At 43.1% G+C, this 19,105-nt stretch overlaps 1 protein-coding gene across 2 annotated transcripts in view; it reads right to left on the minus strand.

Moving 5' to 3' along the window:
* The window catches only part of LAMA3 (laminin subunit alpha 3), a 250,418-nt gene that overhangs the window by 119,692 nt on the left and 111,621 nt on the right, over window positions 1–19,105 (minus strand). For both annotated transcript variants that reach the window (XM_043889262.1, XM_043889260.1), the window contains 4 exons: window positions 16,979–17,121; window positions 12,902–12,999; window positions 12,249–12,402; window positions 2,236–2,396 (listed from right to left, as the gene is read on the minus strand). In XM_043889262.1, coding sequence (XP_043745197.1) covers window positions 2,236–2,396; window positions 12,249–12,402; window positions 12,902–12,999; window positions 16,979–17,121 — 556 coding nt within the window. The remainder of the gene's footprint in view (window positions 1–2,235; window positions 2,397–12,248; window positions 12,403–12,901; window positions 13,000–16,978; window positions 17,122–19,105) is intronic.

Raw genomic sequence — 19,105 nt, forward strand, 5'->3', positions numbered from 1 at the left:
CCTTCATTTAATACAAACTGATTTAAACTTAGGTGGCTCAGTGGTAAAGAATCCATCAGCCAAAGCTGGAAATGCAGGAGACACAGGTTCAAACCCTGGGTCAGAAAGATCCCCTGGTGGAGGAAATGGCAACCCACTCTAGCATTATTGCCTGGACAGGGGAGCCTGGCAGACTAAGGTCCATGCAGTTGCAGAGTCAGACACAATGAAGCCCACAATTGAAAAGAAACATATTTAAATAGCCACATGTAACCAATACTGTCTGAAACAGGATACAAATAGAATAAAGGACATGGAGCTTAAAAAAAAAAAAAAAAAAAGCCACTGCTCAGCAAAGGTCCTGAAATAATGCTTCAGACTTATGCATCCCCAGAAGAGGGCCCTTCCTTTCTTCAGTTTTGAAATCACTCCTCTGCTTGGCGTAGATGTCTCAGCCTCTCCTGAGATAGTCAAGAGTCACAAAGGTCATAAGGAAGGTTTCTTCCTGTCCTGAGCCAACTCCACTTTGTACCCAGTGGAGCAGGAGTCAAACCCTGATCTGGAAGGCAGAAGGGGTCAGAGAACTGAACTGGAGGGTGGGTTTGGATGGACAGGTTATGTAGAAGTCCTACCCCAGGTCACATGGGTGACAGTCTCCCAGATTCCAATAGCGAGGTGAACCACCCATCTGGAAATGTACATCCTGGTGGTTGCTAATCTCACCTAGAGATGAAACTAGTATTTTCATATAATGACAGAATATTCTGGAGGAACTCTGCTGGGCCATCTGGTACTCCTATTAAAAATGCAAATATAATTACATTCTTTGTGTTTTTTTTTAATCATCATCCCAGAGAAAAGGAAAGATGAGATTTTTTTTAAGATTTTGAAAAGAAGCCTTCACAGTTAATTTTTTAGGGTTGCCGAGCGTGTGATATTCATTTAATAACCATTTCAAGTCTCATAAAATTTTCCATTCTAAGCTACCAAAAGTGACACTTTTCCTAAGTTCTTTTCTTTGCAATACAGAAAGAGTGTCCAATTCCTCAAGTCATCTTGGGTTTGACACAAGGCATGTGAGTGCAGAGGTCACAACACGTTCAAAGTCTGAGTGGAGAATTGGGAGGGCTCACAGTAAGGGCTTCCTAGGTGGCACTAGTGTTGAAGAATCCACTTGCCAATGCAGGAGATCTAAGAATCGTGGGTTTGACCCCTGGGTTGGGAAGATCCCCTGGAGAAGGGAACAGCAATCCACTCCAGTATTCTTGCCTAGAGAATCCCATGGACAGAGGAGCCTGGTGGGCTACAGTCTAGGGTCGCAAAGAGATGGACACAGCTGAAATGATTAAACAGCATGCACACTGTAGTTCCCCACCTGCTTTCTCAGGAGACTCTGCCTTCCAGTGCTATTTATTCTACAATTAATTCCATGGGGAAACATACTTTGCATTGATTCTCTAATCAAAGAATACTCTGAACATCTGCATACATCTTGAGTCATTATGCAAAGAAAACGATTTTCAATAAATCCTTGTCAGAGCTTTTGGAAAAGACGAACTTCATCAGGGTGAATTTGAGATTCCTCTGTCAAATTATTTTTCACATGATGCTCGTCAAACATTAATAACTCCCAGTTCTTAATGGCATGTTACGAATGCAGGAGTAATGGAGAATGTGCCAGGCACCCATGAACTCTACACCATGTTTGAGAGAAAGGCCCTGGGTTCAGTGCCTGCCATGGGGGCGACAGAATAAAACAAAAAGACTGTGCTGCTTCTTGTGGGTGTGAGTGTGTTAGTTACTCAGTTGTCTGACTCTGTGACTCCATGGACTATAGCCCGCCAGGCTTCTCTGTCCATTGGATTCTCCAGGCAGAATACTGGGGTGGGTAGCCTATCCCCTTTTCCAGGGAATCTTCCTGACTCAGGGATCAAACCTGGGTGTTCTGCTTTGCAGGCAGATTCTTCACTGTCTGAGCCACCAGGGAAGCCCCTGCTTCTTGTGAATCTGAGCCAAAATGCTAAGTAGAACATGCAGCTTTTCTAGAAAACACAAGATTTTTAAGGCGCTGCCTACAGAGAAGCCTTCCAATAGCACACCAGGGGTGATGCTGGATCGCATAACTCATCCCCTGCTGGTTCTCAAGCTCAGCCTCAAAAAGGGAACAATTTCCCAAGTCAGATAAAAACCAAAGTTCCCACGGCTGACCTCCTGCCTGTTCAGTTAGAGCGGACGCCCCCAGGGCAGGACACTTACCTGTACTTGCAGCTGTAGATGTCCACCCGGCCTGCCAGGTCAGCCCCGGGGCTCTGCACGTGCACTGCGGCCTCAGACAGCTGCTCTGCTTCCGAGGCGTACTCGACCATGATGACGTATCGGCCGACCCGTGGGACCCACAGCCGCAGGTGCAGCTCCACCTGTCAAAGAGCCCGAGATGTCGGAGATGTGAGATGCACTGGATGCGTCTCCACAGGCAACAGCGAAACTGGGGCTGAGCGGACCCCTGGGAGGAGTTTTATATGCCATCACAGTAAGAAACATGGTGCTTCCCGGGTGGTGCTAGTGGTAAAGAATCCGCCTGCCAATGCAGAAGACGCCAGAAACACAGGATCTTTTCGATCCCTGGGTCAGGAAGATCCCCGGAATAGGAAATGGCAACCCACTCCAGTATTCTTGCCTGGAAAATCCCATGGACAGAGCAGCTTGGTGGGCTACAGTCCACGGGGCAGCCAAGAGTTGGACACGACTAAGTGACGGAGCACTCAGTAAGAAATGTGGTCCTGCAGGCAGGGATCCCCAATAAAATACAGGCTGCTCTGTTAAGTTTGAGATTCAGATAAACAATACATAATTATAGTTCAACTACAATTCAAACTAAATGGGGGCATCTGGTATTTTTATTGTCTAAATCTGGTGACCCTACTAATAGGGGTCTCTGCTCCTACTACTGAAACGGAGCAGGACTCTATGATCCTTCCTCCCAACCACGTCCTCTGCTTGTCCTTTGTCTGTGGAAAAACTTTAGCCAAAGAATATGTTTAATCAGAGAGAAGTGAGAAAATGCAGAAATGATGGAAAACAGTCAAAGGAGACCAAATAACCATAATGGAGTCATTACACATAGTCAAGGACTTTTAGTTCCTTCTCAAGGGCTATAGGTAATATCCTGAGCTATATCCTGTGAGCTGTCTTATAAGATATTGAAATCCTCACCAAGTGAAGAAGTGAAGTACACGATAACCAGACCGCAGTCATGACATGAGATGCCACAACTGCAAGAACTGGCCTCCAGAAATTAAAACAAATTGACCCTGGAACTGCATATTAAATCTATTAACACAATCAAGAAGACACTGGTCAGATCGCCAGTGACCAGTTTCAAGCTGACTGTCAGGGCTGAGTGCGTGATTTCTGCATGTAGCCCCCTCCCTCTGTCTATGAAAGCTCTGGACCACTCATGGTCAGTGGGAGGAGCCGGCTTACAGACAGGAGTCTGTTCCCCCTGCCCCTCCTGCTGCTGCCAGCATGCAACATAAAGCACTTTCTTTTTCCACCATCCTGGCCTCTTTGATGGCTTTTGAGCGGTGAGCAGCTGGACCCATATATTATTACCCATATATTTGCCTTGTTTCTCAAAGCCAAAGATACTCTAAAACCTGAAGTAAAAAGGAATTTCCAGTGGGAGATAAAAGGAATGGAAGTATGCGTCGATGGGCTACAAAGCTGAAAATATTCACTATCTGGTTCTTTACAGAAGAAGCATGCCCAGCCCTGGCATCACCTAGAGGCTAGGAGCCTGGAGTCTGGAATCACACTGCTTCCAGCTGTGTGTCCTGGAGCAAGTTACTCAACATCTGTATGTCTCAGTATCCTCCTGCGTAAAAATAAGGATAACATAGTGCCCACCTCTTAAGATTATGAGGATTAAGTGAATTAATATGGGATTAGCTCTTCGAACTGTATCTGGCCTGTTGTAAGCCCTGTATAAGGGGCTTCCCTGGTGGCTCAGATGGTAAAAAAAAAATCTGTCTGTAATGCAGGAGACCTGAGTTCCATCCCTAGATTGGGAAGATCTCCCGCAGAAGGAAATGGCTACCCACTTCAGTATTCCTGCCTGGAGAATCCCATGGACAGAAGAACCTAGCGGACTACAGTCCATGGGGTGGCAAAGAGTCGGACACGACTGAGCGACTAACACACGCACACATACACGCACTGTATAAACAGTGATGGTTGTACCTGTGGTTACTGCTTTTTGTCATAACTTTTTTTTTTAACTCAGTAGTATGCAGTGTGCCACACAAACATACTTCACTCTTCTAAGGTCTGCCCTTCCTCCTATTCCACAGTACAAAACGTAAAATCATTTATTTAACTAATCCCCTACTGATAGACATTTAGGTTAGCTCTAATTTTTCCTAAAACATATAAGGCTATATTATCATTTATCTATATCTCTATATATCTATATATCTGTGGAAGAAAGGGAAAGTGTTAGGCGCTCAGTCATGTCTGACACTTTGCGACCCCATGGACTGTAGCCCACCAGGCTCCTCTGTCCATGTGATTCTCTAGGCAAGAATACTGGAATGGGGTGCCATTCTCTTCTCCAGGGAATCTTCCTGACCTAGGTACCAAACTCAGGTCTCGTGCATTGCAGGTGGATTCTTTACCATCTGAGCTACCAGGGAAGCCCATTTACATCTATCTCAGGATCTATACCCTTTTGCTAGTATTTCTGTAAGAGTCCTAGAAGTGGAATTAGAATCACTAGATCAAAATGTGGTGCTCATTTAATTCCCGAGTCAGTATCAGAACTACATTCCTTAGGCAGTTTAACCCACTTCAGCCCCTTAAGCTCAGGGCCTGTCAAGCTTCACCACACTTAATTAAAATCCTCCTGCCTCTGGTCTTCAGGAAATTCACATCTGCTGTTCCTTCCACACAGCTCTGAACCTCACACCTGCTTATTTTTCACAGTGATTTTTGTATCACTTAAATTATAGAAAGACTTCCCTCCAGGAGAAAATGTAGATTACCTACACCACTTTCCCACTCGTTATACGGTGAAATATGATGCTGCCACTGGTCCACATGGAGAGGTAATTACCAAAATCTCTCCCCTGGGATCTCCAAATGAGGGCTTGTCTGTCTTCACCCCACCACGAAACACACAAGGCCAATGATGAGCTTTCTCCCAGGAGTTATTATTGGCTTCCAGGTCTATCATAGCACTCTATTATAAATTTCTATTACTCTTCCTACTCCAAGCCATATGGGTTGGCTTTTGGAAGACTTGGTAGGGTTTTGAATATATCTGATGATAGAAATGGGTTTTGAGGCATCAGACAAAAGATGCAAATGATAGAAAACAGAAACCCTACTGTTGCTATTTATCAGTTATTATCTTTGAAGGCTTCCTAGGTGGTGCAGTATAAAGTATCTTCTTGCCAATGTAGGAGATAAGTCTTAAGACTAGGTAAGTCTTAACCACTGGATCTCCAGGGCCTGGGTTTGTGTATTTACATGGATGGTGAAGCCATTTACTTAAGGAACTCTTAAATGGAATTTGAGATCCCTCTGGGATGACAAACCTAAACAGTGTGTTGAAAAGCAGAGATGTTACTCTGCCGACAAAGGTCTCTATAGTCAAGGCTATGGTCTTCCCAGTTGTCACGTATAGTTGTGAGAGCTAGACCATAAAGAAGGCAGATTTATCAAAGAATGTCCCTTCAAAATATGGTGCTGGAAAAGACTCCTGAAAGCCCCTTGGACAGCAAGGAGATCATACCAGTCAATCTTAAGGGAGGTCAACCCTGACTATTCACCGGAAGGACTGATACTGAAGCTGAAGCGCCAGTGTTTTGGTCATGTGATGTGAATAGATGATTCATTGGAAAAGTCCCTGATGCTGGGAAAGACTGAGGGCAGGAGAAGAGGGTGTCAGAGGATGAGATGGCTGGATGGCATCACCAATGCAATGAATATAAACTTGGGCAAAATTTGGGAGATGGTGATGGACAGGGAGGCCTGGCGTGCTGCAGTCCATGGGGTCTCAAAGAGCTGAACACGGGTGTTGTTCAGTTGGGTGACTCAACAACAACAACAACTGAGATATCTAAGAGGTAATGTCATGAAGGAAGTGGGCTGTGCTACTCTGTATATAAAATGGGAGGTGTGACTGGACATACCAATTTGAGAATCATCTGTGTAGACTGGTAGCTAACACAACAGACACTGCTTAGGTGGGGACTACAGTGTAAAAAGACAAGGGCTAAGGCTGAACCTCAATAAATTCTAACATTTAATGCCTAGACATAGGAGGACAAGCCTACAAATGATAGTTTGAGGAAGCAGCCAGAGAGGTACAACGAGACCCAGTCTGCTCTTAAATTCTGGAATTTAAATTCTGCTTTTAAATTCAAGGCAAAAAGACTGTTTTTAAATGGAAGGCGTATTCAACAAGTATTGAAAGCTGCTGAGAAGCTGAATAGATGAAGACTGGAAAATATCCATTGGACTTAGCAGAGCAACATTAACACAATCACTGGAAATCCTGCCCCCCACCACCAAAAAAAATTAATGGGACTGGGAGGTGAAAGTCAGACTGGTGTGGGTTGAGGAATGAATGGAAAGTAAAGAATTAGAAATTGTGAATCTAGACAATTCTTGGTTTTGAAGGGACAGAGAGTTATGGAGCAGTGGTTGAAGGATTGTGGGAAGGGGAAGTAGGGTTTTCATAAAAACAGGATGAAAGTGAAAGTCACTCAGTTGTGTCTGACTCTTTATAGTCCCTGGAATTCTCCAGGCCAGAATACTGGAGTGGGTAGCTGTTCTCTTCTCTAGGGGATCTTCCCGACTCAGGAATCAAACCAGGGTCTCCTGCATTGCAGGCAGATTCTTTACCAACAGAGCTATCAGGGAAGCAAAAATAGGACAGAACTTAGCATTTTTTAAATGTGGGATGACTTCCAGTTCAGACGGCACAGGAATTCATATTTGCTGTACCCCTTCTCCAAGAGACAGCAACTATGGGTGTGTATTAGTTGTAAAAAAGGATTTTTTTGTTTTGTTTTGCAACCCTACAGTCGTGACTGTAGCCCACCCGGCTCCTCTGTCCATGGAATTCTCCAGGCAAGAACCCCAGAGGGGATTGCCATGTCCCTCTCCAGGGGATCTTCCCGTCCCAGGGACTGAACCCAGGTCTCCCGCATCACAGGCAGATTCTTTACCACCTGAGCCACCAAATAATGTTTTAATAGTAAAACAACAACAACAACAACAAAAGAAGTTTGGGATTAAAAGGAGACAGATGATGGAATATAAGTAAAAGAAAAACTTGAAATGGCACCAGCGCTGAAGTCACAGGCTTGTTGTTCTTCAGGCCGGAAGCAGGCTGTGTGGGCCAGCAGTTCAGAATATGCAGAGTAAAGAGAACTAAAAATGCTTCAGATGAGACAGGGGCCAGATCCAGGCTCATTTTTTGAAGCCAAAGGATGAAGGTTCCTTCACATCATGAAAAGCTGAAGAAAAAAAAAATCACTGAAAACCTGCCATCTGGGTTTCAGCTTTATAAAAAATGGTGGGATATGGAAAACAAAGATCAAAGATGAGGCCCAGGACCAAGAACTGAGTTAAGCACGCACGGGCTCAGTGTCTGAATCTGTACTATTCCCAGGACCACAATAAGAGATGTTGGCACATTGTTATGCCTGGCTCTGGGCTAAGGGTACAGAGACCCAGACAGACAAGCCAAACTGAGATGGATGTAGGGAAAGATGGAGAAGATAGAAACCTCTTATTCAAAGTAAGCCAGTGAGCAAACAAAATGAGACTTCACAACATAAAGAAATCTAACATTAAGAAGAACAGTCAAGGGGACTTCCCGGGTAGTCCAGTGGCTAAGACCTCACGCTCCCAATGTGGGGGGTTGGGTTTGATCCCTGGTCAGGGAACCAGATCCCACATGTGGTAGCTAAGACCCAGCACAGCCAATAAATACATAAATATTTAGGAAAAAAAGAATTTTTCTCTTTTTTAAAAAAAAATATAGGCAATAATATATCGTCAAGTGAAGATGAGTTTACCTCAAGATGAAATAAACTTTATGAAAGTCTGGAGAAGTTTTAAAATAAGTACACTGGTCCCTAATCCAGAACCCCAAAAGTCTGAAAAGGAAAACTTGTTTTCAAACGTGTTTGGTTACAAAACCTAACCTAACTCTAACCGGTCATCACTTGGTGGTAAAATCTGACCTGAACTAACTCCATATATATAGTCTTCGTGTACCTCCCTTGGTGTGTCTATTCATGCTTTTCACTGGAAAAATTTTAACCTGTCTGACTACAAGGTACTGTTCCAGAACCCACTATAGAGGTTATGTGTGTGTGTACAATCTTATCTTTTTAAAATTTTAAATAAAAATTCTGAATCCTAAACTACACCTTGCTCCAAGGATGTTGAGAAACTAAAAAAGATTAATGGAATAACTCCTCTTTAAAAAGTAAATGAAATTATGAAATAAAAATTGGCAGAGGAGAAACAAGAAAAAAGTAAATATAAGAAAGAGCTAGTAAGAAATCTTTTGAGATGAAAAGTACATGTTACATGGAATTGGGAGGCTGAATAAAATCTAGACTAGAGATGGTGAACTAGAACATTCATGGATTCTAACAGAGTCTTGAGGAAGTCACTCAGAAAGCAGTGTAAAGAGCCAAAGAAACATACAAATATGAAAGAGCAGGTTAGAGACAGATTGAGAGGCTCCAACATTCTTCCAGTCTGACTTTCAGAAAAGAAGATGAAAGGATTTGGAGCAAAGCAATATCTGTAGAGATACTATCTGAAAAATTCTCAGTATAAAAGACATGACTCTTCACATGAAATTGCACTTTGAGTACTAAAATAATAAAAATAAATCTGCACCTAAACACATCAAAATGAAACTTCAGAAAATCACAAACAAAGTACATCCTGGAACTTCTGGTTAAACATATAGGATGTAGCACACCTATTTACTGACCCTCGCTCTCAAAAATCCACAAAAATAAGGGGAAATATTTTTTGAATCATAAACCCACAAAGAAAAGAGAATAGAGAAGAGGAAAATAACAGACCAGAGACATGAAAAATTTGGAAGCTAGAATATAATTGGATGTTAACTAACTGAACAAACCAAAGAAAGATGAGACGTGTGTGTGTGTGTGTGTGTAGGTTTGGGTTGAGGTTGAGGTTGCTGTTGTGGTTGGAATTGGAAGAGAAAAATCTAAGAAATCTCTCAAATCATAAAACAAGATAAGGATATTGAAAAGGTGGGCTAAAGATAAAGAAATAACTTATCAAAGGAATAACTCAGCAAAGTTTCCCAGAGAAGTTTCTGGGTTAAAAGGGTACCACAGATGTTGGATTAGGCTACCTCTAAAAGCAGTGAGTCCCCCATCAATTCAACTATTCAACAGAGGCTAAATGAATCAATATCTGACAAGGATAATGTAGAAAGAATTTTTTCCAGGAAGACAGATCAGATGACTCCTAAGACCTTCGCTAACTCTGTTGGACTTCCCTGGTGACTAAGCAGTAGAGAACTGGACTGCCAATACAGGATCAGTCCCTGGGTTGGGAAGATCCCCTGAAGAAGGAAATGGCAACCCACTCCAGTATTCTTGCCTGGGAAATTCCATGGACAGAGGCACCCGGTGGACTACAATCCATGGGGTCGCAAAGAGTCCAACTCTAGCTACTAAACAACAACAACAAACTCTGTTAGTCTCTGACTTTTAGCACTGTGATCTTAATGCTTTATTAATGCTGTGCAATGGACCTTTCTGTGATGGCAAAATATTCTGTAATGTGTGCTGTCCAATACAGTGGGCACTAGACATACATGATTACTGAGAGCTTGCAATGTGGTTAGTGCAACTGAAGAACTGAATTTTTAGCTTTACTTAAGTTTCATTAATTAAAATATATATAGCCACATGGAGCTAGTGGCTACTGAATCAGACAGCATAAGTCTCCAGGCCTTCAGATAAAACAGTAAAGAACAATTTTTAAATAAAACTGGACAGCCCAGGGCTGAGTTGCATGCATCATGCAAATAGAACAGCTCAGAGCTATGGCTCCAGGCTAAGTCAGAGGCAGGAACAGCTTCTGATGAATCATCAGCATTACTTCCTGGACATCAGCCCTTCCCAACGGTACCTCCCTGCTATGTGGGGTACACACACACACACATATTTGTGTATATGTGTATGCATGTATGTGCATCTGTATACACACACACAGCAGGGATAGGGAGAGAGACAGTGGACTGAAGATTAGAATGGAGAGGAAGTAAGATCATTTTGTTTTTCCTTATGCATATTTTTCTTTTAAATTAATTTTTATTGAAGTATATTTCCTCTACATTGTTATGATAGTTTCTACTCTACAGCAAAGTAAATCAGCTATCCCTATACATATATCCAATACTTTGGCCACCTGATGTGAAGAGCTGACTCACTAGAAAAGACCCAGATGCTGGGAAAGGTCGAAGGCAGGAGGAGAAGGGGATGACAGAGAAGGAGATGGTTGGATGGCATCACCGACTCAATAGATATGAGCTTGAGCAAGCTCCAGAAGACAGTGAAGGACAGGGAAGCCTGGCGTGCTGCAGTCCATGGGGTTGCAAAAAGTCAGACACGACTAAGCGACTGAACAACAAATACATTTATCTTTTGTTTTTTGGATTTCTCTCCATTTAGGTCACCACAGAGCACCGAGTAGGGTTCCCTGTGCTATACAGTAGGCTCTCACTAGTTATCTGTTCTATGTTGTTTTTTAGTCGTTCAGTCATGTCCGACTCTTTTGTGACCCCATGGACTGTAGCCCGCCAGGCTCCTCTGTTCATGGGATTGCCCAGGCGAGAATACTGGAGTGGGTTGCCATTTCCTTTTCCAAGCGATCTTCCCACCCAGAGATCAAACCTGAGTCTCCTGCATTGCAGGTGGATTCTTTACTGCTGAGCGACTGGGGAAGTAATTATATCAATCCTAATCTCCCAATTCATCTCATCCCTAACCCCCTTTCCCCTCTTGGTGTCCATAAGATTGTTCTCCATGTCTGTGTCTCTTTCTGTTTTACAAATATGATCATCTGTACCATTTTTATAGATTCCATATATATTCATGCATATTGTTTTTCTTATTATAAGAAGTAGAAAGGAGAAGAGGGCAGCAGAGGATGAGATGGTTAGATAGCATCACCGACTCAATGGAAATGAACTTGAGCAAACTCCAGGAGAGAGTGGGGGGACAGGGAAGCCTGGCATGCTTTAGTCCGTGAGGTCACAAAGAGTTGGACACAACTTAGTGACTGAACAACAACATACTTTTTTGGTAAAAATAATAGTTGTAAAATAAAAACTCAAATAAAATAAAGACTAAACTTAAGAAATACCATTAAACTCCTACAGCTTTCTACCTTGAAAATGTTAGGAATGTAGTTTGCAAAAAGATACACATCTAAATGGTGAGTGAGAATACTGCATCTATTTTCATTTCACGGATTTAATCCCCCAGATGAACGTTTTCCTCAAGGGTACAAAACAGAGAACACTGTAAAAAGGAAGGAATGGAAACACTGTAGAGAAAGGTTTTGTTTTTTTGTGTGTGTGTGTCTTCATTTTGAAGCAATGAGTTCTTATTGTTGATACACAGTACTTCTAACTCAAATCTTAAAACTGTACAGTCTTAAATTGTTTTGAGGCTCAAAGAACTCCTGGAAGAAAAGCAATGCCAAGACCTGTAGTAACCTGTCCTCTGAGCCAGGAAGGAGGTGCCTTTGGGTGTAGCAGTTCCAGAATCTGAGCTCAAGGAACTCAGCAGCTAGGAATCGTCTAGCCGGAGGGGATGAGCAGTCAGTGAGCGTTGTATCCTTTTAGGGTGAGCTGTGTGATTTCTGGAGGCTTTGTAGAGAGATCATGCCCTGAATCAGGGCAAACATGACGCCCCCTTGTAAGTCCAAAGAATCAAAAGGAAAGAATTCTGAGGTTGTTCATATTGCCTGCCATGTACAGAAAGTGCTGGAAGACTAGCCCTCCCACGGCTCAGCATGGTGGACTGCCCAACCCCAGCCTGAACCAGAGAACTCAGCACACCTTTAATTAACACCTCTGGGGAAGTCTTCCAGATTTACCTGAATATGAGACGCATTTGTGGCCAAGGGTTTTCAGCAGAAGGACAGGGAGGTGGTAAAATATCTGATGGAAAAACAAAAAAAGGCTGCCTCACCTCTCTTCCACTGAGGTCCGCCATGACTGGGTGTGCGGGGGTGGGTTGCCTCATTGCCAAGGGTCTCGGCTCCCCATCAAGCAGGAAGTGTCTGGCTTCGCAAGCCAGGGCACAGGGGAATCGGGTTACTGGCAAATGCTGGTAAAGCAAACAACTTCAACAACAACAACAAAATACAACAGTTACAACTGAGAACATAACACAAAGGATCAAAGTTCATTCCCCAGGACTTCTATCCATCCCGTGCATTCATTCATTCACTCATCACTCTTCAACAAACTCTAAGTGCTTACTACAGGAACTGTGTGATAAATTTTCATCTGCATGAGGAATGGGAAAAGCAGTGGTCCACAAACGAAGATTCGTTGTAAGCTCTTCCCCTCACTAGATGCATGACCCTGAGCGTATTACTTAGGCATGCATCACCACTTCCTAATTTAAGAGGGTGAGAGTCACTCTGAAGCCCTAGCTATGGGATACAAAGTGGTCTGTGAGTCTTACATGAAACACAGTCACTACTACAGAGAAAAGCCGCGATTAAGTCATTAACCAGAGCATCCTGTGCAGTCATGATCCTAAGGGCTATTGAGAATCCTTGAACCCAAGGCTCCTGAGTTAGAGGACCCGGTGATGCACCTGCTGCCCATACTAACTTCTCTTGGGGATGGCCCACATCGGCACACGGCTCCGTTACCGGCAGCTGCAGAGAGGGGGCCTCATAGTAGTCTCTGGGGAGTAGCACCAGGTAGTCCTAGGAGATAAAGACCAAAACAATGAATACTCATTAGGAGGGCAGCCCTAGGTTAGTGTTAATGATAAAACAGCTGCACATACTAGCTAAGTGAATAATAATGAGCTGAAGCACTCTAGTTAAATTCTCCATATCAACTGCTTTTTCTTTCTGCCCCCTGACTCATCAGAACACACCAAGCAACCTATGGCAGCTCAGATGGTAAAGAATCTGCCTGCAATGTGGGAGACCCAGGTTCAATCCCTGGGTCGAGAAGATCCCCTGGAGAAAGGAATGGCTACCTATTTCAGTATTCATGTTTGGAGAATTCCATGGACAGAGGAGCCTGGCAGGCTATAGTCCATGGGGTCACAAAGAGTCAGACAAAACTGAGTGACTAACATTTTCACTTCTTAATCATCAGAGATAAGTGTTTCAGGCAGACATTTTTATTTTCAAAGTTCAGGGAAGTTTTACCGGTTCTTCTGGGTTGTTAATAAACTCAGAACTAAAGATAATAACAAACTGTCCATTGAAAAGATGTTCTTTTGTCATGCTGGTTGCCTTCATCCCTATAGGATCCAGAGTTGTAGATAATGTATTCTGGCTTTTTATTCCTCCAGCAGGAGCAACGCTCTCCTGGCTTCATGTAAAAAGTGATGTTTTGTGATCCTGGTGAATCATAGCTTGAACCTGGCCCACTGCCTGTCCTGGGACTGGAGAGGAAGAACATGTTCCACTGAGGGTGCCAAGTGGAGCCTACGGTGGGGATTCAGAGAAGCAGCTCTTCAGAAAAGGGCAGAGGCTGGACTTCTGCCATCCTAGCATCCCTGCCTATCTGCCCAGGGAAGGAGGGGGAATGTTTGTCACAATGGTGAGAGACTCGTATGCTGGCCATAAGGTTTTTCTCTCTTCACAGCCCTCAATTTGTCTATAACAGAGAAGAGAATGTGTGGGAGAGAAAAAGTAGAAAAAGTAGGGGCTCAGTGGTCTTAATACCTGAGTGGGTTTTAATGAAATTTTTTAAAAGTTTTGACTGAAGTATAGTTAATTTACAATGTTGTGTTAGTTTCTGGTGTACAGCAAAGTGATTCAGTTATATACATGTATTTTCTATTATGATTTATTATAGGATATAGTTCCCTGTGCTATACAGTAGGATCTGATTATCTATTTTATACACTGTAGCTTGTATCTGCTAATCTTAAACTCCTAATTTATCCCCCCCCCCTTTCCTTTTTGGTGACCATAAGTTTGTTTTCAATGTCTATGAGTTTGTTTTTGTTTTGTAAACAAGTTTATATGCATCATATTTTAAATTTCACATATGGGTGATACCATACGGTACTTGTTTTCTCTTTCTGACTTACTTCACTTAGTATGATAATCTCTAGGTCCATCCACAGAGAAGGCAATGGCACCCCACTCCAGTACTCTTTTGCCTGGAAAATCCCATGGACGGAGGAGCCTGGCAGGTTTCAGTCCATGGGGTCGCTAAGAGTTGGACACGACTGAGCAACTTCACTTTCACTTTTGACTTTTGTGCATTGGAGAAGGAAATGGCAACCCACTCCAGTGTTCTTGCCTGGAGAATCCCAGGGATGGGAGAGCCTGGTGGGCTACCATCTATGTGGTCGCACAGAATCAGACACAACTGAAGCGACTTAGCAGCAGCATCAGCAGCAGGTCCATCCATGTTGCTGAAAATGGCATTATTTCATTCTTTTCATGGCTAAATAGTATCCCATTGTAGAGAAGGAAATGGCAACCCACTCCAGCATTCTTGCCTAGAGAATCCCGTGGACAGAGGAGCCTGGTGGGCTGCCGTCCATAGGGTCACACAGAGTTGGACACGACTGAAGCAGCTTAGCAGCAGCAGCAACAGTATCCCATTGTATATATATACACCACATCTTCCTTATCTATATATCAGTCGATGGACATTTAGGTTCCTTCCATGTGCTGGCTATTGTAAATAATGCTGTTATAAAGATTTGGGTGCATGTATCTTTTCAAATTAGTTTTCTCTAGATACATGCCCAGGAATGAAATTGTTGGATCATATGACTTCCCTGATAGCTCAGTTGGTAAAGAATTCGCCTGCAATGCAGGAGACCTGGGTTCAGCCCCTGGGTTGGGAAGAACCCCTGGAGAAGGGAAAGGCTACCCACTCCAGTATTCTGGCCTGGAGAATTTCATGGATAATATAGTCCAAGGGGTCTATATGACTGAGAGATTTTCACTTTCACAGCTACTCTATTTTTAGTTTTTTAAGGACTCTCCATACTGTTTTCCATAGTGGGTGCACCAATTTACATCCCCACCAACAGTGTAGGAGGGTTCCCTTTTCTCCACACTCTCTCCAGCAATTATTACTTGTAAAATTTTTAATGATGGCCATACTGACCTGTGTGAGATGATACCTTATTATAGTTTTGATTTGCATTTCTCCAATACTAATTTTTAAATGGTTTTTGTTCTATTAATAAGCTTCCTTTGGTAAGCACTATATTTCCCCATTACTTTATGGTCCCACAGATTCTAAAACAGTAAAGTTTGATAATGCGTGCTCAATAAAATATTTCTAGAGAAAATGAGATCATAATATGGAAGCATACATATGAATTTTCGAGTCAGGCATGACTTAGCAACTGAACAACAATAACATATGAATTATGACACAATTGCAGTGGCTGAACATTATGAAGAATCTTCCATGCCTATGTAATAATTTTTATCATGAACTTCTTTCCATTAGTCCAACTTTGTCCCCATTATGGAATTTTCCTCTTCATTTCTACATCTGTGAAACATTCTTAAACTTTAGTAAAGCAACAAAGCTTTCTACTAAGCACAAGAAAGGCAGGGACAGCTTAAACCTTCACATTCTGTTGATAAGATCCTAGATTTGGATCTAGGATCAAGTTCCTAGGGGCAAGTTCCTTAACCCCATGCCTGCCCCATACAGCGGGGACCATGCCCAAGATCTGTTCCTTTAGCCAATCAAGAGTTGAGCCAGATGGAAGAGCTTTACGTTTTCCACTCTGAGCACATGAAACCAAGAACTACCAAAGACTGTTTTGAAAAGACCTTGCTATAAGCAAAAGCAGACATCAAAGCAGAGATCTGAGAAGGTAGGCTTCATCCCTGGCCTCTCTGAGAAGGCAGGCTTCATCCCTGGCCTCTCTGGCAATTCTATTAAAGTGCAAGGATACAGCCCTTCCCCTGGTAAAGAGTTTTTTGTCCAAGGTAATCTGGTGATGCTATCACCACAGTCAAGGCAGAAGGAGGCAGGAAGCCTGTCACAGAGAGGCACTGACTCTTTGTCTCTCCCTTCTCTTTTCACCACCAAGAACTGCACTGATTTTAGCATCTTCTCTTCCTCTAGCTCCTTCGGATTCATTCTGCATGATTCCCAGAGAGGTTATCTTTTTTATCACCCTTCTGATTCATGATGAAGAATCCCAAAGAAATTCCTGAAAGGCTGGGACATAAGCTCATCAAGGTTTTGCATTTATTTTGATAATGTTAAAAGTTCATGAGTTCAATCTTCTTTTCTTTTTTTTTTTTTTTTTGCCTGTAAGAGATTGGCTGAAAGACTATAAAAATCTATTTTGTTTCCCATATTATTATGCCTGGGCTTCCCTGATGGCTCAGTGGTAAAGAACCGCCTGCCAATGCCGGAGATGCAGGTTCGATCCCTGGGTTGGGAAAATCCCCTGGAGAAGGGACTGGCAATCCACTCCAGTATTCTTGCCTGGGAAATCCCATGGACAGAGGAGCCTGGCAGGCTACAGTTCATGGAATTGCAAAAGAGTCAGATAGGACTTAGCGACCGAACAACATATGTTGTTACGCCTTGTAAGGACAAATGTCACCACAGGTTCCTATATCTAAAAGGGAATCAGCTATGATTCTTCTGTCTTCAGCTCACTGTGGTCACTATGGATGGACCATCTCGAAGAGGGGGGAAGAATCACCACTCAGAACCCCCTCTTACCAGCAGGACTCCCTCCACCTTAATACAAGCAATCCACGTCCCTGGTACAATTGAAAACGGGTCTGCAAAACCATTTCCAGGTACGGTGACAAAGGCTGGCTCCTTACTCGGCTGGAATATGATCTCTTTGCTTTGAGCAGCACCTATCAGAAATGAAAAGAATTGCTTAGGGCATTTTTTGAGCAGTCAGTGTTCTGATTTTATATATTCGACTTAAAACATTCAGTTTACACCTGAGAAACTTTCAGATGCTTTACTGATCATATGAACTGATCAGATTTACTGATCTTATCTTCAACAACAGCCATGAATTGCATATGCCTATGTATAAAACAGACTAGCAACATATTGGTAAGATATTAGCAGTGGCTATCTATGCTGCGATTGTGAGTCATTTTAAAATTTAGTAAATATATGAAGACATGCAAACTGCTTAGAAAAGTTTGTTGCACATAGTAAGTATTCAATATATTACATAGATATTAAACTACTTTTTCCTTTTCTTTATATGTAATTGAATTTTCAAAATTTCTATTGATGTGTGCTCAATCGCTCAGTCGTGTCTGACTTTCTGAGATTCCATGGACTGTAGCCCACCAGGCTCCTCTGCCCATGGGATTTCCAGGCCAGAATAATAGAATGGGTTGCCATGCCCTCCTCTAGGGGATATTCCTGACCCAAGAATCAAACCTGTGTCTCTTAAGTCTCCTGCATTGGCAGGTGGGTTCTTTACCACTAGCACCACCTGGGAAGCAGCACAGGTCACTAAAGAATACACAACTGGGCTCCTGACTCAGACGTGGGGGCTTAGGAAAGGTGTCCCAAAGCACAAGAAAAAAAGCCACAGCGGATTCTGACTGTTTTGAGTTAATGGAGAACAAACTGCTGATGACGCTGTCACCAGAAAGGCAGGGGGTCCATAAGAGTTTGGGGTCTGAAGACTGGGACTTGTCCACAGAGATCAGCCGTGTGCTTAGAAAATTTACTATGCCTCTCAGCTGTTTCCTCCTCAGCCTTCTTCAGTTCTCAAAATTCTCACCATGTGAGGAAATGGATGCTGAAGTATTCTTGAAATAATAAAGCAAGCTTGCCAATTCTTCCTATTAGTTACTCTGAATCAACCTCTGGGCTTCCCGGGTGGCTCAAGGGTAAACAACTGCCTGCCAATGGAGGAAACACGGGTTCCATCCCTGGGTCGAGAAGATCCCCTGGAGAAGGAAATGGCAACCCACTCCAGTATTCTTGCCTGGAAAATTTCATGGACAGAAGAGACTGATGGGCTAGAGTCCATGGGGTCAAAGAGTCGGACATGACTTAGCAACTAAACAACAACAACAAATCAACCCCCAGCCTTACAAGCTTGACTGACACAACTTGGGAACACCATTTCTTACCCCAAGTCCCAATCTGTTGTGGATACTCAATGAAGTCGCTTAAATTTCCATCCTAAATTAGATTTCCACTGGTACCATTTTGTGTCCCTGTGGAATTCATACTAGTATATTCCTGGAATCTGTTTCCAGGACCAAGAGAAGCCCTCATCCCCTGCAGAACAGATGTTCAGGCCTCATCTCTGACTGTGGTGAAACCTGCCCCCTGATTGGGCCTCTCCTCTGTCCTCAGGAATCTCTCACCCCTAAATGAGATTGGCATGCTCCTCTCCACAGCCCTCTTGGGCTTCATGCTTTGCCACATTCATCCTTTTTAAAGCATTTTATTTATTTATTTATATTTTGGCCATGCCACACCACATGTGGGATCTTAGCTCCCTGATCAGGGATTGAACCCCTGCCCCCTGCAGTGGAAGCACAGAGTTTTAACCACTGGACCACCAGGGAAGTCCCTACCACATTCATCTTAAAAATTCCTATCCTCACCCGTTTCTCCTTGAATTACTTGGTTTGCCTGAAACAGTGGGAGAATCTAGGGCAGGAGGCCAAGGCCTCTCAAGTAACTCCACAAAGGCGACACCCAATTTACCTGAACGAGGTATAAATTAGCTGTGGTGATGTGATAACCCGTGGGGTTCAGCCAGGGTACATAGGCTGTTGTACTGGTTTTTCAAATGACAGTTAGTAACAAATTTAACAGCACAACTTAAACATGCAGACATTCAGAGACAGAAAA

Source organism: Cervus elaphus, chromosome 27 (assembly GCF_910594005.1).
Source record: "Cervus elaphus chromosome 27, mCerEla1.1, whole genome shotgun sequence".
NCBI classification, from domain to species: domain Eukaryota; kingdom Metazoa; phylum Chordata; class Mammalia; order Artiodactyla; family Cervidae; genus Cervus; species Cervus elaphus.